This window comes from Phocoena phocoena, chromosome 2 (assembly GCF_963924675.1).
Source record: "Phocoena phocoena chromosome 2, mPhoPho1.1, whole genome shotgun sequence".
Classification (NCBI taxonomy): Eukaryota; Metazoa; Chordata; class Mammalia; order Artiodactyla; family Phocoenidae; genus Phocoena; species Phocoena phocoena.
In genome coordinates, this window is record NC_089220.1 from 78,796,103 (window position 1) to 78,822,360 (window position 26,258).

General features: G+C 35.4%; 1 protein-coding gene across 1 annotated transcript in view; it reads right to left on the minus strand.

The window, feature by feature from the left end:
- Window positions 1-15,234: 15,234 nt before the first annotated feature.
- Window positions 15,235-26,258, minus strand: part of DPH6 (diphthamine biosynthesis 6) — a 172,127-nt gene continuing 161,103 nt past the window's right edge. The window contains exons 8-9 of the mRNA XM_065870908.1: window positions 16,472-16,559; window positions 15,235-15,288 (exon numbers count right to left, since the gene is read on the minus strand). Coding sequence (XP_065726980.1) covers window positions 15,235-15,288; window positions 16,472-16,559 — 142 coding nt within the window. The remainder of the gene's footprint in view (window positions 15,289-16,471; window positions 16,560-26,258) is intronic.

A 26,258-nucleotide genomic window follows, 5' to 3' on the forward strand; every position in this document is an offset into this window, starting at 1 on the left:
TGATTTGCAAACATCTTCTCCCATTCAGTAGGTTGTCCTTTTGTTTTGTTAAACGTTTCCTTTACCATGCAGGAGCTTTTTAATTTGCGGTCCAATTTGTTTATTTTTGCTTTTGTTTTCGTTGCCTGAGGAGATATATCCAGAAAAATATTTTTCAGACTGATGTAAAAAAGCACACTGCATGTGTTTACTTCGAGTTTTATGTTTTCAGGTCTTACCTTCAAGTTTTTAACACATTTTGAGTTGATTTTTGTGTACGGTGTGAGATAATATTCTATTTTCATTTTTTGCATGTGGCTGTCCAATTTTCCCAACACCATTTATTAAAAAGACTATACTTTCTACATTGTTCTTTGCTTCTTTGTCATAAATTAATTGTCCATATACATGTGGACTTTATTTCTGGGTTCTCAATTCTGTTCCACTGATCTATATATCTGTTTTTTTCTGCTAATCCCATGCTGTTTTGATTACTACAACTTTGTAATATAGTTTGAAGACAGGGCATGTGATACCTTCAGCTTTGTTCTTTTTTCTCAGTATTGCTTTGGCTATTCAGAGTCTTTTGTGGTTCCATTCAAATTTTAGAATTTTTTGTTCTGTTTTTGTGAAAAATGTCCTTGGGATTTTGATAGGGATTGCACTGAATCTGTATACCATTTTAAGTAATATAGACATTTTAAGAAGTTAATTCTTCCACACCATGAACATGGAATATTGTTCCATTTCTTTATGTCTTCTTCAGTTTCTTTCAACAATGTCTTACAGTTTGCAGTGTGCAGGTCTTTCACCTCCCTGATTAAATTTATTCCTATGTACTTTATTCTTTTTGTTGCAATTCTAAATGAGATTTTCATAAATTCTCTTTCTGCTAGCTCACTGTTAGCATATAGAAACAATGGACTTTGCACGTTAATTTGTATCCTGCAGCTTTACTGTATCTGTTACTATTTCTAATAGTTGTTTGGTATAGAATTTTCTATATATAAAGATCATGCTATCCACAAATAGTGACAGTTTTGCTTCTTCCTTTTCAATTTAGATGACTTTCATTTCTTTTTCCCATCTAATTGCTCTAGTTAAGACTTCCAATACTATGTTGAATAAGAGTGGTGAGAGTGGGCATCCTTGTTTTATTCTTGATCTTAGAGGGACAGCTTGCAGTTTTGCATCATTAAGTATGATATTAGCTGTGGATTTGTCATAGATGGCCTTTATTATGTTGAGGTAGGGTCCTTCTATACCCATTTTCTTGAGAGTTTTTATATAAATTGATGTTGAATCTTGTCAAATACTTTTTCTGCATCTACTGAGGTGATCATATGGTTTTTATTCTTCAATTTGTTAATGTAGTATATCCCATTGATTGACTTGTGGATATTGAAAAATCCTTGCATTCCTCGGATAAATCACACTTGTTCATGGTGTATGACCCTTTTAATGTATTGGTGTATTCAGTTTGCTAGTTGAGGGTTTTTGCATCTATGTTCAGCAGAGATATTGGCTTGTAATTTTCTTTTTTTGTGTTGTGCTTGCCTAGTTTTGGTATCAAAGTAATGTTGTTCTCTTAAGATGTGTTAGAAAGCATTCCCTCCTATTCAACTTTATGGAAGAGTTTGAGAAGGATAGGTATTACATCTTTGAATGTTTGGTAGAATTTACCTGTAAAGCTATCTGGCCTTGTACTTTTTTCTGAGGGGTTTTTGATTACTATTTCAATCTCTTTACTAGTGATCAGACTATTCAGATTTTCTATTTCTTCATGATTTATCTTGGAAGGTTATATGATTCCAAGAATTTGTCCATTTCTTTTATGTTGTCCAATTTGTTGACATATAGCTGTTCATAATATTCTCTTTTATTACTTTGTATTTGAGTATCCATTGCTATTTCCCCCCTTTCTGATTTTATTTATCAGAGACTCCTGTCTTTTTTTCTTAGTGAGTCTAGCTAAAGGTTGTCAATTATTTTTATTTTTTCAAAGAACAAGCTCAGTTTCATTTCTCTTTTCTATTGTCTTTTTAGTCCCTATTTCATTTATTTTCACTCTAATCTTTATTATTTCCTTCCTTCTACTGAATTTGGGCTTCATTTGTTCTTCTTTTTCTATTTCCTTTAGATGTAAGATTAGATTATTTTATTTGAGATTTTTCTTGTTTTTTGAGGTAGGCTTGTATTGCTAAAAACTTCCCTCTTACAACTGTTATTGCTGCATACCATGTAAGTAGCATGTTGTATTTTTATTTTCATTTGTCTTCAGATTTTTTTTAAAAATTCTCCTTTGATTTCTTCATTGACCCAATAGTTGTTCAGTAGTATATTGTTTAGTCTTCATATTGTTGTGATTATTCCAGCTCTCTTCTTGAGGTTGATTTCAGTTTCATATCATTGTGACCAAAAAAGATGCTTGATATGACTTCAGCCTTTAATGTATTGAGACTTGTTTCATGTCGAACATATGGTCTATTCTTGAGAACGTTCCATGTGCACTTAGGAATGTGTATTTTGCTGCATTTAGATCCAATGTTCTGTACAAATCTATCAAATCTATCCAGCCTAATGTTTCATTTAAGGCCATTGTTTCCTTGTTGACTTTCTTTCTGGATGATCTATCCATTGATGTATGTGGGGTGTTAATATCCCATACTATTATTCTGATGTCAAGTTCTCCCTTTAGGTCTGTTAATAATTGCTTTATATATCTTAGTGTTCTTATGTTTTTTTTGTCTCAATTATCCCTTTTTATGTTGTGAATTTGTTACCAAATTTAAGTAGTTATAGTTATTTTTACTGCTTGCTTCCCCCTTCAACCTTTATGCTATATTAAAGTGTTTAAAAACCTATTCTGATACAGAGTCGCAATTTTCTGACTCTATCACTTTACTCAAAGTTTTGTGTACTTTTGCCTTTTTGTTTCTGGTAGAAGAGCTTCTTCCAACATTTCTTGTAAGGCAGATCTAGTGTTGATGAACTTCCTCAGCTTTTATTTGTCTGAGAAAGACTATTTCTTCTTCATATCTGAATTAAAACTGCAAGATAGAGGATTCCTGGTGGACCAATTTTTATTTTTCAGTATTTTGAGAATGTCATTCCACTCCCTCCTGGCCTGTAGAGTTTCTGCTGACATATGTGCTAACCTTACAAGGGTTCCTTTTTAAGTTACCATCTTTTTTCCCCTTGGCTGCCTTTAAAATTCTTTCTCATTGACTTCTGACAATGTTAATATACTGTATCTTAGAGAATGTCTTTTTGTGTTGAGGTAGCTAGGTATTTTCTTAGTTTCATGGACTTTTATATCCAGTTCCTTTTCCAGGTTTGGGAATTTCTCAGTTATTAAAAAACAGCAACAACAAAAACTGTCTTATCCTTCTGGGATGCCTATGACCTTATGGTGCCCTTCCTAGAAGAGTCAGATAGCTTTTGTAGAATTTCCTCACTTTTTAAAAGATCTTAATTGTCTTTCCTCTTCTACTTGTATCATTTCTGTAGTTCTGCCACTGAGCTCACTAATTCTCACTTGCATGGCCTGCTCTACTTCTAATGCTTTCTAATGCATTCTTCATCTTGTTTATTGAGTTTTCCAGCTCCAGACTTTCGTTTTGGTTCTTTTTTAGACTTTCAATCTCTTCGGTAAACTATTTCTTCCGTTCATTAATTTTACTCCTAAACTCATGGAACTGCCTTTCTGAGTTTTCTTATAGCTTGTTGAGTTTCTTCATGACAGCTATTTTGCATTCTCTATCAGTTAGCTTGTAATATTCCATGACTTTACTTTTGGTTTCTGGAGAAGTGTCATTTTCTTTTTGTGATACAGTGTTACTGTGATGCTTTATGATGCTTGATGATTTGTTACTCACTTTAAGTAGTGAATACTTTTCTTCTTTAAATAAAGCTTTTTTGCTTTTTTTTCCAATAACAGATTCAACAGGTTGGATATTACAGGTCTTTCTTTCCTCGGTAGGCAGTGCTATAGCACAAGTTTTGGTCTTCCTTACTTGGGCCGCCTCTGGTTGCGTTTTAGAGATGTCACTCTCCACCCTCCACTGCCTCCGTCATTCAGCGGTGTAGCTTAGTGCCCTTTGTTACTGCTTGTTGTTGGCGCCAGCATCTATGGCACTGGGATGGCAGGTGCTACTCCTGTGTTGGGGATCTCCTGAGTCACAGACTCCACTGCTGCAGAGGGAAGGGGTTAGATGGGGGTTGCTGGGGTTGTCAGTGCCTCTGTTGTGTCTTGAGTTTCTGAGTTTGTGGCTGCCACTGTTGAAGGTGGGGAGCAGGAAGGCCTAAGTCATGGTTGTATCGGCTGGAGAGATGGAGTCACAGGCCCTGAACCACTTTTGCCCAATTACCTGTGGCCACAAGTACTGCTGTGGCCAGGAGGACAGAGTTGTGTGTGCTACTCCTCTGTTGCTACTGGGTTCGCTAGGGCTGCAGGTTCAGCTATAGTGGCTGAGGATCCAGGATAAGAGGCATTGCCTCTGCTGTTCCCTTGGTTTTGCCTCCCCAATGTACTGGAGTCCACCCACCTTTAAATGTACAGATGTGTGAAAATTCTGCAGTGTTCTGGTGTGTTTGGCAGAACCACCTTTGCTGACTTGTGGATGTTTTACTGGTTGCAGATTAAAGGGGAGCAACAAAGGGGGTGTCTCACCCGGCCATGATGCTAACATCACTCTGTCTTTGTTTTTTTTTTTTTTTTTTTTTTTTTTTTTTTTTTTTTTTTTTTTTTATGCGTTACGCGGGCCTCTCACTGTTGTGGCCTCTCCCGTTGCGGAGGACAGGCTCCGGACGCGCAGGCTCAGCGGCCATGGCTCACGGGCCCAGCCGCTCCGCGGCACGTGGGATCTTCCCAGACCGGGGCACGAACCCGTGTCCCCTGCATCGGCAGGCGGACTCTCAACCACTGCGCCACCAGGGAAGCCCTGTCTTTGTTTTTAATGTATGTGTTTACCACTATACATTTCCCTCTTGGTACTGCTTTTGTTGCATTTCATAATTTTTGGTACGTTCTGTTTTCACTCTCATTTGTCGCAAGATATTTTCTGATTTCTCTTGAGTGTGTGTGTGTGTGTGTATGTGTGTATGTTTTAACCCATGGGTTGTTCAAGAGTGTATTGTTTAATTTCAACATGTTTGTGAATTTTCCAGTTTTGTTATTGATCTCAAGTTTCATACCATTCTGGTTGGAAAAGATATTTGGTATGATTTCAATCTTCTTAAATTTGTTAAGAAGTGTTTTGTGGCCTAACAAGTGATCTATCCTGGAGAATGTTCCTTGTATGTTTGAGAAGAATGTATAATTTATTGTTGTTGGGTGGAGTGTTATTTTAATGTCTATTAGGTCCAATTAGTCTACAGTATAGGTCAAGTCCTCTGTTTCCTACAGTATAGGTCAAGACCTTTAATCTGGTTGATTTCTACATTATTGAAAGTGAGAGACTGAAATCTCTACCATCATTGTGTTACTGTCTATTTCTCATTTCAATTCTGTCACTGTTTGCTTCATGTATTTGGGTGCTCTGCTGTTAGGTGTATATATATTTATAGTTGTTATAATGTCCTGGTGAGCTGCTGTTCTATCATTATAAAATGTTCTTCTTTGTCTCTTTTGACAGTTTTTGACTTAAAAATCTATTTATCTGATATAAGTATGGCCACTCCTGCTCTCTTTTAGTTATCATTTTCATTGAATACCTTTTTTCATCCTTGCACATTCAGCCTACGGATAACCTTAGATTTAAAGTGTATCTCTTATAAAGGGCATATTGTTGTTGTTGTTGTTTTCAATACATTTAACCACTCTATGTCATTTGGTTTTCCATGAGAATTGTTCCACATGTAGATGTAATTTTTAGTGTTTTGTAGATGGTGAGCTCCACATCCTCCTACTCCACCATCTTGATCTCCACCCTCCCCAATGTCATTTGATTTGGAGTTTAATCTATTTATATTTAAGGCAGTTAGTGGTAGAGAGGATTCACTATTGTCATCTTGTTAATTGTTTGTCTTCTAGTCTTCTAGTTATTTTGTCACCCTTTCCTCTTTTGCAGTTGTCTTTTGTGTTTTTTTTTTTTTTTTTTTTTTTTGTAGTGACACACTTTGATTCCTTTCTCCATTTCTTTTGTGCATTCTCTATAATTTTCTTTGTGGTTACTATGGGGACTGCATCAAACATCTATAACAATCTACTTTAAACTGATAACAACTTAACATTAATCACATATAAAACTCTATTCCTTTATACTTCCTCTCTCTTACCGTATGTTACTGATGTCACAACTTATATCTTTGTATATTCTGTATCCTCTAACATAGTTTTATAGTTATAGTTACTTTTCATGATTTTACTTATAATATTCTATGCCAGAATTAGAAATAATTTACACACCACCATTACAATATTATAAAACTTTGTATACATCTATATATTTACCTTTTATTTGAGAGCTTTACATTTTCAAATGCTTTAGTGTTGCTGTCTAGTGTCTTTTTTTTTTTTTCAACTTGAAGAACTCCCTTTAGCAATACTCATAAGAAAGGCAAGTCTAGAACTCTCTCAGTTTTTCTTTAACTGGGAAGGTTTTTATTTCTTCTTCCTTTAGACTTTTCTGTATGTTTAAAATTTTCCTTAATAAAATGTTGGAGTAAAATAAAAATAAAGTTAAGAAATTTAAAAACAAAAACTTAGAAAAATTATTAAGCAGACACAACAAAGCATAATAAAGTATGTTAAGGTTTTAACACAAATATTTTTAACTAGAGTTAAAATATTTATATCTTAAGGATAAAAATTACAGTGAAATGGATGAACCATAAGTGCTCTACCAATGAGTTCTGGCAAATGCATATCCATCATCCTGAAAGTACCTTCACTTTAATTTTTGAAGGATATTTTTTGCTGGCTACAGATTCTAGGATGATGGTTATTTTCATTTAGCACTACCAAGAATATGACTCCATTGTTTTGGATTCCCTTTTTTTCTGTTTAAAAGTTAGGTTTCATTCTAATAGTTGCTTCTTTGAATGTAGCCTTTTAAAAAAATGCATTTTGATTATTTTCAATTTTTTTCTTTGATTTTTGTTTCCAGCAGTTTTATTATCACACACCTAAATATGAATCTCTCTTTATTCCATCTGCGGTTCATAAGACTTCTTGAATCTGTACCTTAGTGTGTTTAATTAATTTTGGAAAGTTCTGAACCATTATCTTCTCAATTTGTGCACTTTACCCTTATACCTCTCCTCTTTGACACTTTACATTTTAGACCTTTCCACTATTTTTATTTCTCAACCTCTAATGTGTATTTTTCTTTGTTTCTCTCCATGCTTCATTCTGAATATTTTCTTTTGACTTCTAATTCACTGAATCACTCTTTGTATGTATCTACAGGCTTCCGGCAAGACTCTTAGCCTTTCCCTACCCAAATCCAACCACTCACAGCTCACCACCACTCTCTGGTATATGACCAAAAGAACCAGTCTTGCTACCCTAAATCTGGGTTTAAACCTGTCACCAGAGCAGCCTAAGATTCTCAGATCATGTTTATTCCACAAACTCCAGTCTTCATTTCTATGGGCAATGAGGCAACTTCCCCCATCCCCTCTATTTTATATATTTGATTTGTTTATCTGTCTCATTCCATAGGATAAAAGCTCCACGAAGGAAATGATTTTTGGTTGTTCAATTCGCTATTGTATCCCCACTGAATGAACAGTGTCAGGCATATAAATGTAAGCACCAAATAAATATATTAAATGAATAAGTGGTATGTCACACCTCTTTTATGAGAAATCATCAAAGTGAAACTTTATGAAAACACCAATCAGAAACTTTATTTTTTAAAACAACACCAAGAACAAAAAGCTACACGGGAGAACACAACAACTAAGTAAATATTAAAGAAAAAAAGTCAGTCAATTAGAATTTGAAGGAAGAGAAGGAAATCAACTGTTTGGTTATTTTTATGATCCTGCCCCAAACTGATTAAATCTATCAAGGTTTGGGTTCAAAATCTCTTCTACTGCCCAGTGTGATTCATGACTTCCTGACACACTGATAAATTGTTGGTACTACTGAAATCTATGCATTAGGGACAGAAATGAGTTAAGTAGCTCTCTAAACTTGGGTGAATCTGACGCTTGATTTATTAATCTGCTCCAATGATCATTTATGGCAGCAATGGCACAGCGGTACCTAAGGCCAAAATCTACATGAATCCCAAGTTATATCAATAAGGTTTATAGAATAAGGTTTTAAAACCTGCTGAATGCCTTGCTCCCTCCTACCAGATCAGTTTTCTGCTGTTTAGCTTGAGGGCAAAAGATGGGGAAAGGGTGGGGTGTGGTAGGAAATTTGTGCTGAACCAAATGTTCACGAATAAAAGTCATCCTTTATCTTTCTCCTTTCGTCCCTCTGTAAGGAAATATTTTTGAGGTGGTATAGAGACTTTGGCAGCATATCTCCATGGCAGGGATCTTCAAATTTATACATGCGTCTATGAGCTGTGAGAGTAAATTCCCATGCACAACATAATCAAAAGGCCAACCACCCAAATACTTTTAGTCTTTATTTATTTATTTATTGCCCCAAGATTCACTGCTTAGACTTTACTATAGGATCAACTAGATTTCAACCCACATCGTGGGTACTGTTTTCACTTAAGTTATATGGAAAGTTTTAAAGGGCTCTAGTGCATCTCTTTCTACCGAGACTACTAAAACGCTGTAGAATAACATTTAAATACTCATTTAGCACTGATGAACTCATTTGCCTCATTTTCTTAATCAAATATTTTTAAATTTAAAAATATATGCTCATTGTAAGAAGTCACATTTACAGATATATAAAGAATTAAGCTTCTCTCTGTTTTTCCCCTTCATGCTCCCTTTCCCCAAAGAAACCAATATGATCAGTCTGGTTATTATTTGCTTACATCTTACTATCCTTAATCAAATATAATTAAATATATAAGCTCCTTGTCTCCACCACTATATTTTAGAAAAACAAGATCATATCCCACACATTACTTTTCACCTTGAATCAACAATATATTATGGCCATAACTTCAGTTCAGATTAGCCAAGCTAGTGAACTGTTATTGTAATCATAATGCTGGGAATAATGATTACTCATAATAACTTCAATTTAAAATCAGAATTAGAATTATGCTGTATTCTGCCCATAATTATAGTCAATTCCATGTAGGCCTAACAGTTTTTTAAATAGAGTAGGTGCTCACAGATATTTGTTGGATTGAAGAGAAAAATAAAAGCAGAGAGATGATTTAATGTTATAAATTTTTTCAAGATATTTGATGAGGTTTCTGAAAAAAAGCAAATTAAAATGAAAGACCAAGAATGGTCCATGAAATTATGATGTCTTTAAAAGTTACAACTAGTACGAATATGAGCTTTTATAATTATATAAAATATATAATTGTCCCATGGGTTATTTCAACAAAAAACAAAATTAAGTACTAAGTGATAGTAGGGTACGTTAGTAAAATTGGAGCTAAATTTCCGTGAACCTTGTCTCTTAATGAATGCAATGGCTTTGCCAATAATTAATTTGAAATATTATTTCTCATAAAGCTGTTTGAAAAATCTAAGACAACTACATAAGGAAGGAAGAGCTTCTGAACTGTTAAAAGTCTTTATTCTTCTGTTAAAGATTATGCATTTTAATATGATCTGTTGGCTGATTTATGTAAAGCTTTGTATTTTTCATTTTCTCAAGCCTGTCAGAGTAGTGATGTATGTATGGTTCATTTTAGCATCAAGTTTGCCATAAGTAATAAAGTCAGAGCTCCCAAAAGAAATTTTAATATATTTCCCCATTTTTAACCTGGAGCTTTTCATTATTCAGTTATTTTGTTTGGGATCCCATGTTTAGTTGATATAATTTTTACACTCACATAAATAAATATTTTAACTTAAAGGTAACATTTAAATAGGTTAATTATTCAATAGAAAAGTTTAAGGGTCATTATATATAAAGTGCAAATCTTAGTGATAAATTTTACACTAACAACCTCTCTAAAGGCTGTATTTTATGTTTCAGTTTGCTTGGAGCATTTTTCTCTAACAGAATAAAAGAAAAATAAACAAGAACGTGACTTTCATTAAATGGTATGCAACATGAAATGGAAGCACGTCTATAAAATTTTGTAAGAAAAAAAATGAAGTATGAAAATACTTCAGTATTTAATTTAAATCAGTTAAAATTTAAATCAGTTAAATTAAAAAATTCTTATTGCAGAACTAGCTGCTGTTGTAGGGGGTGTGAAGATGAAAAAAGAACAGTCCTTAAGAAATTTACAGTCTAGTAGAAATAATAAGTCCTTAAACAACTATAACATAAGCTGCTTAAATTAATGGTCACAAGAGAGGAACAAACAAAGTATTAGGGCAGTTCATCTGGTGTGGCTAAGTGTATAAGAGTATTTGAATTCAGTCATACATCATGGACAGGATGTAAACAGTTAAAAAAGACAGATAGAATAAGCAAAGGCAAGGGAGGAAAGAAGCAGAAGGCATGGTAAGGGACTTTTCCAATGGTTCTGTATTACAAGAGCAAAGGTACACATGGGGGAATCCTGGGAGAAAGACTGAAAAAGGATGTTATGGCAACATGTCATAGCTAAACATCTTACTTATTGAGAAAACCATGTAGTGCCATTATGGATTTTTGTGCATAGAAACAAAAACTAGAAAGAAAAATCTAATATGGCAATGAAGTAGAATATGGGAAGAATAAAAGCAAGGAGTCCACTTAAAGAAGTTCTATCTTGTCCAAGAGTTTGGGCAAGATACAACTTTAACTAGAGAGATGGGCATGGAGATGGAATAGTGTACAATAGGGATCCCCAACCCCTGGGCCATGGACCAGCACCAGTCCGTGGCCTGTTAGGAACTGGGCCACAGAGTAGGTGAGCGGTGTGCGAGTGAGTGAAGCTTCATCTGCCTCTCCCCACTGCTTCCCATCGCTCACATTACTGCCTGAACCATCACCCACACTCCCAACTGTGGAAAAACTGTCTTCCACGAAAATGGCCCTTGGTGCCAAAAAGGTTGGGGGCCGCTGGTGTACAAGACATTAAAACTAACTTATAAAGGATTAGATAACCAATTGAATGTCCATGGTAAAGAAGAGATGATTTGTTTTTTTCTGTGCCTGAGTTACTAGGGGGAAAAGAGTTGTGTTAAATAACAACAAACAAGGAAAAGGTGCACTTGGAGGGGAAAATGATTTCAAAGTTTGTACATAATGAGCTTGATATTTATTGGCAGTCATATCCAGCAGGCAGTCAGAAATAAGGATGTAGAGTTAAGGGGAAAAAAAAGATAGTAGTAGAAAGTCCAGAAAGAGAGTGCTTGAGAATTATCTGCATAGAGGTTAAAAGTAAACTTGTGGGAGAAGACACAATCTTTGTCAGAGAAAATACTGACAAAGAATAAAATGGAGCCATGAAAAGAACTTGAGGCATATATATATATATATATATATATTGAAGGTAAGAAGCAAAGAAGCTATTGAAGAAGACAAGAAATCTTGAGAGAGTGGAAGGAAAGTCAGAATAGTACAATGACATATACACATTATAGGAAAAAATTTTGAGGAGATGGTAGTCAATATTATCAGGAAAAATGATTAACAATTATGAAGACAGAAAAGACCAACATCAAAGTAATTGAGGTCAAGCTAGATTGCAAATGTGTTATAAAGTGAGTAGAAACTAAAGGAATTTAGGGAATGGATACAGACGGATTTTCAGAGTGGTATTCAAAGTATACATTTGAGGTCTCACTATTATTTGGGGTAGAGTGTTAATTACTTTGTTAATATGAGTTTAAGATAACAATGTGAATTTGATAAAACATGTGGAAGAGTATCTATCATTTTTGCCCTCTAGCATTTATTCATCTTTCTTTTGTTAATTATACTTTGTTTTCCCTCTATAGAATCCCTTTCTCTACTACCTGCGTGGGCTCAGGAGTAAAGCTGGTGACTTGGCCAATGCTTTACCCAATCCATTGAGATGTAATAAAATTTCTGGGAAAGGAACTCTTATTTATTTCCTGATTCACTCTCAGAATGTTGTCTCAAAGCCTGATATTAAAAAGAAAAAAAAAAGTCCTAAAGGAGGCAACATTTAACTGATTAAGTTAGAACGATGAACATTAAAAAGGATGTCTTAAGCACATATACATATACATATATACATAAAACTCTGATGAAAGAAATCAAAGAAGAATGTAATAAATAGATATTCCATGGTCTTGGATAGTAGGATTCAATATTGTTAAGATGTCAGTTCTTTCCAACTTGATCTATAGATTCAATGTGGTCCCATTCAAAATCTTAGCAAGTTATTTTGTGGATATCAAAAAATTGACTCTAATGTTTATATGGAAAGGTAAAAGACCTAGAATAGTCACCACAGTATTGAAGGAGAAGAACAAAGTCAGAATCTGACATTATCTGACTTGAAGACATACTATAAAGCTACAGTAATTAAGACTTTGCGGTATTGGCAAGAGAATAGGCAAACAAATCAATGGAACAGAATAGAGAGCTCAAAAATAGGTCCACACAAATACAGACAAAGGAGCAAGGCAATATAATGGAGAAAATATAGTCTTTTCAACAAATGGTGCTAGAACCATTAGATACGCACACATTCAAAAAATGAATGCAGACACAAACCTAATACCCCTTCACAAAAATTAAGTCAAAATGGATAACAGACCCAATTGTAAAATGCAAAGCCATAAAAATCCTAGAAGATAAAATAGGAGAAAACCTAGATGACCTTGGGTTTGGTGATGACTTTTAGATACAACACCAAAGGCATGATCCAGGAAAAAAATAATTAATAAGCTGGGCTTCATTAAAATTAAAAACTTCTGCTCTGTGAAAGACACTGGAAAAAGAATTAGTAGACAAGTCATAGACTCGGAGAAAATATTTGCAAAAGACATAGCTGATAAAGAACTATTTCCAAAATATATAGAGAACTGTTAAAAACTCAATAAAAAACAGAGAGTTTGAATAAAAAATTGGCAAAAGATCTAAACAGACATCTCATCAAATATGATACAGAGATAGCAAATAAATACATGAAAAGATGGTCCATGTCATACGTCATGAGGGAAATGCAAATTAAAACAGCAATGAGGGGATTTCCCTGGTGGTCCAGTGGTTAAGACTCCACACTCCCAAAGCAGGGGGGGCTGGGTCTGATCCCTGGTCAGGGAACTAGATCCCACATGTCACAACTAAGAGCTCACATGCTACAACTCAAGATCCTGAGCACTGCAACTAAAAGATCCCGCAGGCGGCAACAAAGATCCTGAGTGCCAAATAAATAAATAAATATTTAAAAAAATAAAATAAAACAGCAATGAGATACCATTACATACCTATTAGAATGATGAAAGTCCAAAACACTGACAGCACCAAAAGCTGGCAAGGATGTGGAGCAAGAGGAACTCTCATTCACTGCTGGTGGGAATGCAAAATATTACAGCCACTTTGGAAGACAGTTTGGTGGTTTCTTGCAAAATTAAATATACTCTTACCATATAATCCAGCAATCATGCTCCTTGGTATTTACCCAATAGAGTTGAAAACTTATGTCCACACAAAAACTTGCACATGGATGTTTTATAAAAGCTTTATTCACAATTGCCAGAACTTTAAGCAACCAAGATATCCTTCAGTAGGTGAAAGGATAAATACATTATGGTATGTCCAGACAACGGAATATTATTAAGCATTTAAAAACTTACGAAAAGACATGCAGGAACCTTAAATGCATATTACTAAGTCAAAGAAGCCAATCTAAAAATGGCACATACGATATTATTCTAACTATATGATGTTCTGGAAAAGGCAAAACTATGGAGATAATAAAAAGATCAGTGGTTGCAGGGGTTGGAGGTAGTTAAGTGATGAAAGGTGGAGCATGAAGGATTTTTAGGGCAGTAAAAATATTCTGTATGATACCATAATGATGGATACATGTAATCTATAGAATGTACAAAGCCAAGAGTGAACTGTAATGTAAACTATGAACTTTGAGTGATTACGATGTGCAATGTAGGTTCATTAATTGTAACAAATGTACCCCTCTGGGGAGGGATGTTGATAATGAGGAAGACTATGCATATGTGGGTGCAGGGGGTAAATGGGAAATTCTGTACTTGCCTTCCAATTTTTCTGTGAACCGAAAACTGCTCTAAAAAAAGTCTTAAGAAAAAAAGAAAAAGAAATGAGCTGTTAAACCATGAAAAGACACAATGGAATCCAAATGCATATTAGTAAGTGAAAGAAGCCAATATGAGATGGCAACATACTAAATGATTCCAACTACATGATGTTGTGGAAAAGGCAAAACTATGGCAAGAGTAAACACATCAGAGGTTACCAGGGGTTAGAGGAAACGTAAGGATGAATAGGCAGAGCTATTCTGTATTATACTATAATGGTAGATACAAGTCATTATGCATTTGTCCAAACCCACAGAACGTACAACACCAAGAGTGACTCATCATGTAACTATGGTCTTTGGATAATAACTGATGTGTCCGTGTAAATTCCTTCATTGTAACAAATGTACTGTTGCGGTGTGGGATGTTGACAGCTGGGGGGGCTGTGCATGTGTGGGAACTCTCTGTACATTCCGCTCAATTTTGCTGCAAACTCTAAAAGTAGTCTGAAGTCAGCATAGGTAATACCGAAAAACTACATTTTTTAATCAGTTATAAAACAACCAGTAAGAGTTAATGGTATTCTTCTTGATTGTCCAATAATGTTGAAACAATGAATATATTCAAAACAAAAACGGTGATGCCCAGTAGAATAAACTTGATTAGCTAAATACAGTGACTACTTTTTCATCCTCATTTTCAATTGCCTTTGCATTAGGATACTATAGGCAGAGATGAAAGGAGGAACAAGAAAGAGGAAAATAAACCAGTGTGATGAAAGCAAAGAAATGCTACAGAAATGAGGATTTCAGATGAAGTAAAAGGGGAAAAAAGAAGGTACCAATCACAGAGATCATGGATTGGATGTGTTAACCAATTAATCAATGGTTCTATCAACTTCTGATAAAGATAAATATTTCTAAGAATAAAAAAATGTAATGAAAAAAGTGGGACATAATAATTGAGAAAATGCTATGTGATTTTTAAAATATAAAAATACCAGCTTAGTAACAAAAATGCTTTTCAAGAGTTATGTATATAATTAGATGTTCTGCAGTTGTCAGGTACTGGGGACACCTAAGGAAAAAAAAAAAAGGAAATGCACCTTATTTATTCCGTGTCAGTGAGTACTGCACCTTAAAGAAGTAATATTCTTTTCTGCAAGAGGGCAAATGGATAGAGAAGACCAAAGCAATACCAAAATAGTGTGAATACTGAGCTATTTAGGTAGAGATGAACATACAATGGCTAATGTATTTAAACCAGAATTTGGTGGGTTTGATTTTTTTGTGTGTGCCCATGGCAGCAAAAGTAGCAGAGACCTAGAAGAGGCTCCTTTCAGTGGGTCTGAAAGATGTCTGGATAGTTTAGCTTCATTCTCTTGAGGTTTACCAGTTTTTTGGTAAAAGGTCACCAATAGTCATCTTTCAGCCCAATTCAATCACCTCTTTTCAACCTTGTCTTTTCTAGTTTTTCTAGAGAAATGGCACCAAATATTATTCTCTACTTTTGGAAATTCTTGCTGATTGAGAGATTACTGGGGTTCTCATTTTTCTCCTTCCTTTGCCAATCATTGATTCTCTTGGTTCTTCAGATTCTCTATCATATATATGATTGTGGGTGTGCCTCAAGACACTTGATGACAGAACACGAAAGATGCAGACTTCTTCCAATCATTTATGCCTCAAGGAGCAGAGCTTCTAATCACAGGGTCTAATCTAGACCTTAACTATTCCACAAAACATTTTAAAATTGACTTCTGCTGTGTTTTGACAATCAATGTATTTAAAATAAAACCATCACACTTTTTGCTTCATTTTCCATCTTTCATTTGTACGACTGTTCCCCTGTATATTTTTGGAAAAGGTTTAATTTGTCCTTTTCTTCTCCTCTTAAACTTTGTATAATGAAGATCCAATTTATCCTCAAACCTTTCCCCTAAGGCTGATGCTCAATAACCTAATTCTTAATTTTCTAGATGATTTAATATTTGGTTATACACCGTCCTGTCTTCTCCTTGATTAATGTATATATGATTCCCTTTTCAAATGAACTGCAAACTCTTCAGCAATGTAATATCTTTTATATAATATACAGCTCTTAAAACTATAAACATCTGCAGAATTCTTAGTTACTGATTGAGAATTTGAAAAAAATCACTTTTTTTACCCTTTCATTTGTTGTTATAGAATTACATCTATAGAGACAATGCACATATCTCAATTTTCTCTTTAAATCACTGTGAATTAGATTTACTTGCCTTATCCTCCAAGTGCAATTCTAAAAAGCGTAGGTAAGCCACAGGTGCAAATGCATCAGCTGAATGTGTGACTACTTCTGATGAATCCCTGAAATAAAAAAATGTTATAATACATTTATCTACTATGCAAAATCTGTTTTGTGGCAAGTTGCTCCTACCAGTGACTAGGAAAGACCAAAAATCCTCATTTATTTCCACTAGTATACTATTGTATACATATTTACTACATGATTAATGATTAACATCTACTTTTAATAATCCAATATTTAATTGGGGAAAAGATTGAGAATATTAAACTTTCAAAAATAAGTAAAGACCTTTTAATCTTTATGAGGACACACAGTTCAACTTTCAGGTTCACTCAAAGATCTCCGAACAGTTTTACAACTTGAAACTTCAATTTCATTTTCACAAATTTGGTTGGTATGGGCTACCATTAAACAGTAGTGCTTTATCTTCATTATTCTTTTCATTTTCAAGAGGTAATTCATCCAGTGTTTCACACAAAATCTCAATTATCCTTCACAAAGGCAGTACTGGTGATGGTTTTAAGCTCTAGATGAACTCTTCACACTGCAATATCATTGTTATTAAAATTGATTGTCTGACATAGCAATTACCACATCCAGGTAAAACAGTATGAACTGCTTGCTGGCACCATATGGATACATGTAAATTAACTCAACTTTTATCAAAAATACCCTGTAAAGCACATATGAATAACTAAGATTATGTGTGAAGTTCTAATAACTAATTATTTTTTATTGTTGTTTATTAAGAAAGCAATAGTGTTTTTGTATTTTAACTCAAATTCTTTTTTTTTTTTTTCAATCCACTAGATATTCTTTTTTTTTTTTTTTTAACATCTTTATTAAGGTATAATTGCTTTACAATAGTGTGTCAGCTTCTGCTTTATAACAAAGTGAATCAGCTATACATATACATATGCTCCCATGTGTCTTCCCTCTTGCGTCTCCCTCCCTCCCACTCTCCCCATCCCACCCCTCCAGGCTGTCCCAAAGCCCCGAGCTAATATCCCTGTGCCTTGCGGCTGCTTCCCCCTAGCTATCTACCTTACTACGTTTGTTAGTGTGTATATGTCCATGACTCTCTCTCGCCCTGTCAAAACTCACCCTTCCCCCTCCCCATATCCTCAAGTCCGTTCTCCAGTAGGTCTGCGTCTTTATTCCTGTCTTACCCCTAGGTTCTTCCTGACATTTTTTTCCCTTAAATTCCATATATATGTGTTAGCATACGGTATTTGTCTTTTTCTTTCTGACTTACTTCACTCTGTATGACAGACTCTAGGTCTATCCATCTCATTACAAATAACTCAATTTCATTTCTTTTTAAGGCTGAGTAATATTCCATTGTGTATATGTGCCACATCTTCTTTATCCATTCGTCCGATGATGGGCGCTTAGGTTCTTTCCATCTCCGGGCTATTGTAAATACAGCTGCAATGAACATTTTGGTACATGACTCTTTTTGAATTTTGGTTTTCTCAGGGTATATGCCCAGTAGTGGGATTGCTGGGTCATATGGTAATTCTATTTGTAGTTTTTTAAGGAACCTCCATACTGTTCTCCATAGTGGCTGAACCAATTCACATTCCCACCAGCAGTGCAAGAGTGTCCCCTTTTCTCCACACCCTCTCCAGCATTTATTGTTTCTAGATTTTTTGATGATGGCCATTCTGACTGGTGTGAGATGATATCTCATTGTAGTTTTGATTTGCATTTCTCTAATGATTAATGATGTTGAGCATTCTTTCATGTGTTTGTTGGCATTCTGTACATCTTCTTTGGAGAAATGTCTGTTTAGGTCTTCTGCCCATTTTTGGATGGGGTTGTTTGTTTTTTTGTTATTGAGCTGCATGAGCTGCTTGTAAATTTTGGAGATTAATCCTTTGTCAGTTGCTTCATTTGCAAATGTTTTCTCCCATTCTGAGGGTTGTCTTTTGGTCTTGTTTATGGTTTCCTTTGCTGTGCAAAAGCTTTGAAGTTTCATTAGGTCCCATTTGTTTATTTTTGTTTTTATTTCCATTACTCTAGGAGGTGGGTCAAAAAGGATCTTGCTGTGATTTATGTCATAGAGTGTTCTTCCTATGTTTTCCTCTAAGAGTTTGATAGTTTCTGGCCTTACATTTAGGTCTTTAATCCATTTTGAGCTTATTTTTGTGTATGGTGTTATGGAGTGATCTAATCTCATACTTTTACATGTACCTGTCCAGTTTTCCCAGCACCATTTATTGAAGAGGCTGTCCTTTCTCCACTGTACATTCCTGCCTCCTTTATCAAAGATAAGGTGTCCATATGTGCGTGGGTTTATCTCTGGGCTTTCTATCCTGTTCCACTGAACTATCTTTCTGTTTTTGTGCCAGTACCATACTGTCTTGATTACTGTTGCTTTGTAGTATAGTCTGAAGTCAGGGAGCCTGATTCCTCCAGCTCCTTTTTTCGTTCTCAAGATTGCTTTGGCTATTCGGGGTCTTTTGTGTTTCCATACAAATTGTGAAATTTTTTGTTCTAGTTCTGTGAAAAATGCCAGTGGTAGTTTGATAGGGATTGCATTGAATCTGTAGATTGCTTTGGGTAGTAGAGTCATTTTCACAATGTTGATTCTTCCCATCCAAGAACATGGTATATCTCTCCATCTATTTGTATCATCTTTAATTTCTTTCATCAGTGTCTTATAATTTTCTGCATACAGGTCTTTCATATCCTTAGGTAGGTTTATTCCTAGATATTTTATTCTTTTTGTTGCAATGGTAAATGGGAGTGTTTTCTTGATTTCACTTTCAGATTTTTCATCATTAGTATATAGGAATGCCAGAGATTTCTGTGCATTAATTTTGTATCCTGCTACTTTACCAAATTCATTGATTAGCTCTAGTAGTTTTCTGGTAGCATCTTTAGGATTCTCTATGTATAGTATCATGTCATCTGCAAACAGTGACAGCTTTACTTCTTCTTTTCTGATTTGGATTCCTTTTATTTCCTTTTCTTCTCTGATTGCTGTGGCTAAAACTTCCAAAACTATGTTGAATAAGAGTGGTGAGAGTGGGCAACCTTGTCTTGTTCCTGATCTTAGTGGAAATGCTTTCAGTTTTTCACCATTGAGGATGATGTTTGCTGTGGGCTTGTCATATATGGCCTTTATTATGTTGGGGAAAGTTCCCTCTATGCCTACTTTCTGCAGGTTTTTTATCATAAATGGGTGTTGAATTTTGTTGAAAGCTTTCTCTGCATCTATTGAGATGATCATATGGTTTTTCTCCTTCAGTTTGTTAATGTGGTGTATCACATTGATTAATTTGCATATATTGAAGAATCCTTGCATTCCTGGAATAAACCCCACTTGATCATGGTGTATGATCTTTTTAATGTGCTGTTGGATTCTGTTTGCTAGTATTTTGTTGAGGATTTTTGCATCTATGTTCATCAGTGATATTGGCCTGTAGTTTTCTTTCTTTGTGACATCCTTGTCTGGTTTTGGTATCAAGGTGATGGTGGCCTCGTAGAAGGAATTTGGGAGTGTTCCTCCCTCTGCTATATTTTGGAAGAGTTCGAGAAGGATAGGTGTTAGCTCTTCTCTAAACGTTTGATAGAATTCACCTGTGAAGCCATCTGGTCCTGGGCTTTTGTTTGTTGGAAGATTTTTAATCACAGTTTCAATTTCAGTGCTTGTGATTGGTCTGTTCATATTTTCTATTTCTTCCTGATTCAGTCTTGGCAGGTTGTGCATTTCTAAGAATTTGTCCATTTCTTCCAGATTGTCCATTTTATTGGCATAGAGTTGCTTGTAGTAATCTCTCATGATTTTTTTTATTTCTGCAGTGTCAGTTGTTATTTCTCCTTTCTCATTTCTAATTCTATTGATTTGAGTCTTCTCCCTTTTTTTCTTGATGAGTCTGGCTAGTGGTTTATCTATTTTGTTTATCTTCTCAAAGAACCAGCTTTTAGTTTTATTGATCTTTGCTATCGTTTCCTTCATTTCTTTTTCATTTATTTCTGATCTGATTTTTATGATTTCTTTCCTTCTGCTAGCTTTGGGGTTTTCTTGTTCTTCTTTCTCTAATTGCTTGAGGTGCAAGGTTAGGTTGTTTATTCGAGATGTTTCCTGCTTCTTAAGGTGGGCTTGTATTGCTATAAACTTCCCCCTTAGAACTGCTTTTGCTGCATCCCATAGGTTTTGGGTCGTTGTGTCTCCATTGTCATTTGTTTCTAGGTATTTTTTTATTTCCTCTTTGATTTCTTCAGTGATCACTTCATTATTAAGTAGTGTATTGTTTAGCCTCCATGTGTTTGTATATTTTACAGATCTTTTCCTGTAATTGATATCTAGTCTCATGGCGTTGTGGTCAGAAAAGATAATTGATACAATTTCAATTTTCTTAAATTTACCAAGGCTTGATTTGTGACCCAAGATATGATCTATCCTGGAGAACGTTCCATGAGCACTTGAGAAAAATGTGTATTCTGTTGTTTTTGAATGGAGTGTCCTATAAATATCAATTAAGTCCATTAACTCAAATTCTAAAAGCAGAAATTTCTCATATCTCTTTAATGCCTTAGGAACTAGTTCCAATGTTTATATTAGTACATTGTTAGCACTTTAACCATTGTTGTTCAGCAAAATAAATTCTTACTTTGATTCTTTTCCACTAATGTAAAATATTTTTGAATTAACTTTTGTAATGCAAAATTATTTAGGGACAATAGAAGAAATCTCAAAAGACTAGGATCCGATATATTAAATTTTCATGAGCAAAATATGCCTACTTTTCACTTGAAAGATCAGATAGAGAAAAAAGTTTGATGGTTAAAAAAAAAATCAACTACTATTCATGAACCGTTAGTATCAAATACGTATCTTGTTAGTGTTTTAAAAAATTACATTAAAACAGGCTTCTATGACTTTAAAAGAAAAACATTATAATCGGGATCATGAAAGAAAGTAATAACCTGCCTTCACAGACTACCTAACCGAAAAATGTCTCAATGTATAATGAGCAAGAGGAGAAAGAGAAAGAAAAGAGGAGACCCTCTTGCTTTCTACCACCTGTCTTTCTGCCTTGTTAACTCTAGTCTAGTCGTCTTGTCTATTTACTCCAGAGTTGTCTGTTCTGGTCCTATCTTGGTTCCTCAATAGATTCAAATTCTAGTTCCTGTGTATGACCTCATTCTTACATTAAATTTCAATCTCTATGTTCCCAATCCCAGCTTTGGAAACTGATCCTGAGCCTCAATAATGCCTGATGTAGGCAGCTTGGTCTTGATATCCTTGACAATGGGTACACCAAAACCATGATTAACCTGAACCAGTGATGTGTCAGTGGAAAGGGTTTCAGGCCCTCCTTTCTCTTGACAGTTATTCCCACTAGAAACAGAAGATTGACAGCAAATAGCTCACTTAACTGATACAATTACTGCATTCTGAACCAAGATTGTTATCCAGAGAAAATATATAACATTCTGAACACTAAGTGAAGAGGAATATGGTTTTTATGGATTCTATTAATTCCATAATCTCTAACTGACTAACGTCATTTCATTCAGTTATACAAAGCCAGAATCAACTGGGAGACAGATAATAGATTCAAATAAATGGCTTTTAGCTTCAAACAGAATAATGCCACGACTGCTCTGCTTTTCTTTCATAAACTCACTTGAAACTCAACTTTCAAGAGTCTGGTTTCTGTCTGCTTCATGGATTTCTCTGAAACCTAGAGCAGAATCTGCTGGAATACCCTCAAAGAGACCCAGAAAATTAAGAAAAACTCTACAACAGCAAAAATGCTTTCCAGTTGGCTACCCTCCTCCTCTTTCCCTATTAATACAAGTAATCAGTGCAGCCCCTTCCTCTTACACAACTGAGGTTTCTCAGTAGCCAAGAGCTGGATCCCATGCTCCCTTTCACTGCTGCGTTAGGCTTATCCCTAGTTATGACTTCAAAAGGGCAGCTAGCTGAGTCAGGTCTGAGTCTCTCTTCCCTGACTATAGGCTCTCTCTCAAGTTAAGAGATCAGGCCCTAACCCTCTCACTTCAAAACACTGAATTTTCTCTTGAGGCTCAGCCATGGTCTTAGTTCCTACTTCCCCTCTGAAAAGTCAACTGCACGCAGGTATTCCCCGTGGGCTCACACTTATCCTCACAAGACATTTCCAACATCATTTCCGTGAAGGCTTGCCTGACATCTTCAGACAGTGCTAGTTTTCTGCTTTATGTGCTTTGGTAATGCATTTACAGACCGTTCATAACACATCCACTGTATTATAATTATGTGTCTGTGTGCTTGTCTTCCTTCTTAGAGAGGGACCAGGTTTTGTTCATCTTTGTCTGCCTGTCTCCCCACACTCCACCTCTGGCTCAGTGCAGAATACACTGCCTTATTTTCATCCCCATTTGTTGAATAACTGTATAGTTTAACTTTGTTAAGTATCTTTACATTTACACAGTAACTACTGACACTATCAAAAACCCACACTGATTTTTCAATTACCAATCTTCACACGAATACGTACATTTTCATACATGCATACTGTATATATATGGATACATGAACATAAGCATACATGTATACCAATAACAATATATGGTTATCTCTAGCATAATAAAAATAATTATATAAATTTAAATACAAGGAAAATGGTTCATAAATTCTAATAAATTCCCAAGTGATACAGAATAGATATGAGAAGGCAGATAAGTACTTGATTCATCCTCACGGCTAAATGCCATATTACGATGCTCTGGGCCGAGTTCTGTCTTGAATAGGTAGAAACGAGGAGTAAGTGGGGAAAATGAGAGCATAGTGTTTTAATCACAGAATTTAGTTCTTCTTTTCATCCCTCCTTCCTTCTCATTGTTTCTTCTATCCATCCATCCATCCCATACACAGCAACTCTGTAGCAGTAGTACATTAATATTGACAATTCAAATGGAAATATGGGGTTGTATCAAAGATTGACATTAAAATTGTGTTCATTAACAGTGAGAAGAAAATTATCACCTTCATTAATACATTGGGATTTTAGTTCTTACTTTATTTTCAAAATACTGGCTATATTCCCCATGTTTTAGTTCTTACTTTTGATATGCATACACATATATTTCAAAGTAAGAAATAAAAAGAAAGTAGGTTTTCTAAAAAAAAATTATTTCTTTTAGGCTGCGTTGGGTCTTCATTGCTGCGCGCGGGCTTCTCTCTAGTTGCGGCGAGCAGGGGGTGGCACTCTGTTGTGGTGCGCGAGCTTCTCACTGCGGTGACTTGTTGCATAGCATAGGTCCTAGGTGCGCAGGCTCAGTAGTCGTGGCTCACGGACTCTAGAGCGCAGGCTCAGCAGTTGTGGCTCACGGGCTTAGTTGCTCCGCGGCATGTGGGATCTTCCTAGACCAGGGCTCGAACCCATGTACCCTGCATTGGCAGGTGGATTCTTAACCACTGCGCCACCAGGGACACCGAGAAAGTAGGTTTTTTATTTGAGGACCTACAGTTGTCCTCTTTTCTTAAAGACTAGGCTGCAATTCTTTTTGTCAAGGCTCCTCAGGAAAAACCCCTCATTTTCTGATCTAAAAATTTGCATCTAGAGGTGAGTAGTCACATCCTAATTGATGTGAAAAGTAAACTGTAAAATGTTCTAGTCAAAAATTTAAAAGATTACTTCCACACAAAGACTGTTATACCAGTGTTTCCTACAAGATTTAAAAAATGTTAGCTGGAATTTGGGGCAAAATGTATCTCATAATAAACTTCTAGAACCACCCTAATTTGTCTAAATTATTTCATTATGCAAGAGATTCTATCTGTGTTTTTTAAAAAAAAAAAACACACCTAATTATAATCAAATCATTTTGCATGCAAAAGTTTTTTTTTTCTCCTCATAGTCTCCTTTTCTAACATAAAATTTGAATTAGACATTTAAAAGGGGATTCCTAATAATCAACTAGTTGTATGCTAACTGTGGAAGATCACTACTATGTCAAATATAACAGGAGAAATTATTAACTTTGTCCCCCCAAACACATTCTAACTGACAGGATCCAGTATGATTAACTGTCAATTGTTAACAAGTAGTTACCTGGTCTAAACTTATCTTTTAATTGTGTCACATGGAAAACTATCTCTAAATAAAATAACTTTAATTTATATACAGTTTTAGAATGTGCAATGCATATTCATTCACATCATCACATTTAGTGCTTATCAGATAGGTATGATAAGGACATTTTCTATTTTAAAGAGAAGGAAAGATTTTGTATATAGTAGGTGACATTCTTTTTCCATTCAACTACTACAAGCTCTAGTTATAACCTAAGAAAGGAATACATAAAAGTGAAATAGGATATTTAAAACTAAACAATAAATGAAAAATTAATTCCACGATATTTAACATTTATCAGTGCCTACTACTGTGTGTTCTGAGAGTTCAGATATGAGGACAAGCACTGGAAGTAGTAACAACCAAAGCCTTTAAAATTGGAAGGATTTAGCAAAGTGGGGATAAATGGGAAGGCAATCTAGCGAAAAGAAATCGAATAAGAAAGTTATGAAGCTGAGGTGAGGCAGAGCCTATGAAGAAAAAAAATCAAAGAACACGCTTAAGCATCAGAATCAGATTAGTGAGTAGCTGATAACTGAGTAAGAAAGAAATGTCAGTTCTTCCCCTTCTGTTCTCAAGGTACGCACTCGTATGTTAGCACTTCCAGTATTGCTGATTTGCCTCTCCATTCTTTTTTTGTTTTGTTTTGTTTTGTTTTGTTTTTTTGCGGTACGTGGGCCTCTCACCGTTGCGGCCTCTCCCGTTGCGGAGCACAGGCTCCACACGCGCAGGCTCAGCAGCCACGGCTCACGGGCCCAGCCGCTCCGCGGCACGTGGGATCCTCCCGGACCGGGGCACAAACCCGCGTCCCCTGCATCGGCAGGCGGACTCCCAACCACTGCGCCACCAGGGAAGCCCTGCCTCTCCATTCTTACTGAAGAACTTTTACAGAGTAGGGTGGCAGCTTGCAGACTTCCACCCACATAATTATCCTCAACAAATGATTATCCAGTTCAATTGAACGGCTCATTTTGGCACTAGAGGGTTCTAATACACCTTCCCTGACATCCTTCTCTTCAACAGCATGATTAACTCCCATCATGTCATTGCCTCAGTCAGGTTGAGGTTTCTCTATCTGCACAATGATGAGGTGAAAGATTCATTTTTCAGGTCTAAAGTACTATGAAAAATAAACCTTATGGTTATGTAGTGTAAAGCAGCACATTTCTTATAATTCTATGTTGTCCATAAAGAGTTCTGGGTGCTCCAGGACCTCAAGTTGTCCAATAAACAGGAAGAGGATTATTCTTTGGCCTTCTTTCTCTTATTGAGCTTTTTATTTTTTTCTAATTTGGTTAGTCTAATAAGTATATTGCAAGTTTCCTATTATACTATAATTTCACCCTAGCATGGAAATGTTTTTCTTAAGTAACCAAACACTATTATTTCATAGAAGTAATACCTAAGGCACAGTTCATTCAATGAATTGTTTTGTGATCACTGAAGCCAGAAGAAATACCTCTCGTTTATGAACTTATTCTTCTGACTCTTATCCTCTATCATTTTGTGTCACAATTTTATGCAGATGTGTCTTCCTCCTACCCTTCTGGAGACAGGAACTATGTTTCAACATCAGTGGTGCCCAGTAGAATGCTTTAGACATAATAGGTACTTGATATATATTTGCCAAATATATTATTATTATGTTCGATGATTATTAATGGAAAACAAGTTAGAAGAGAT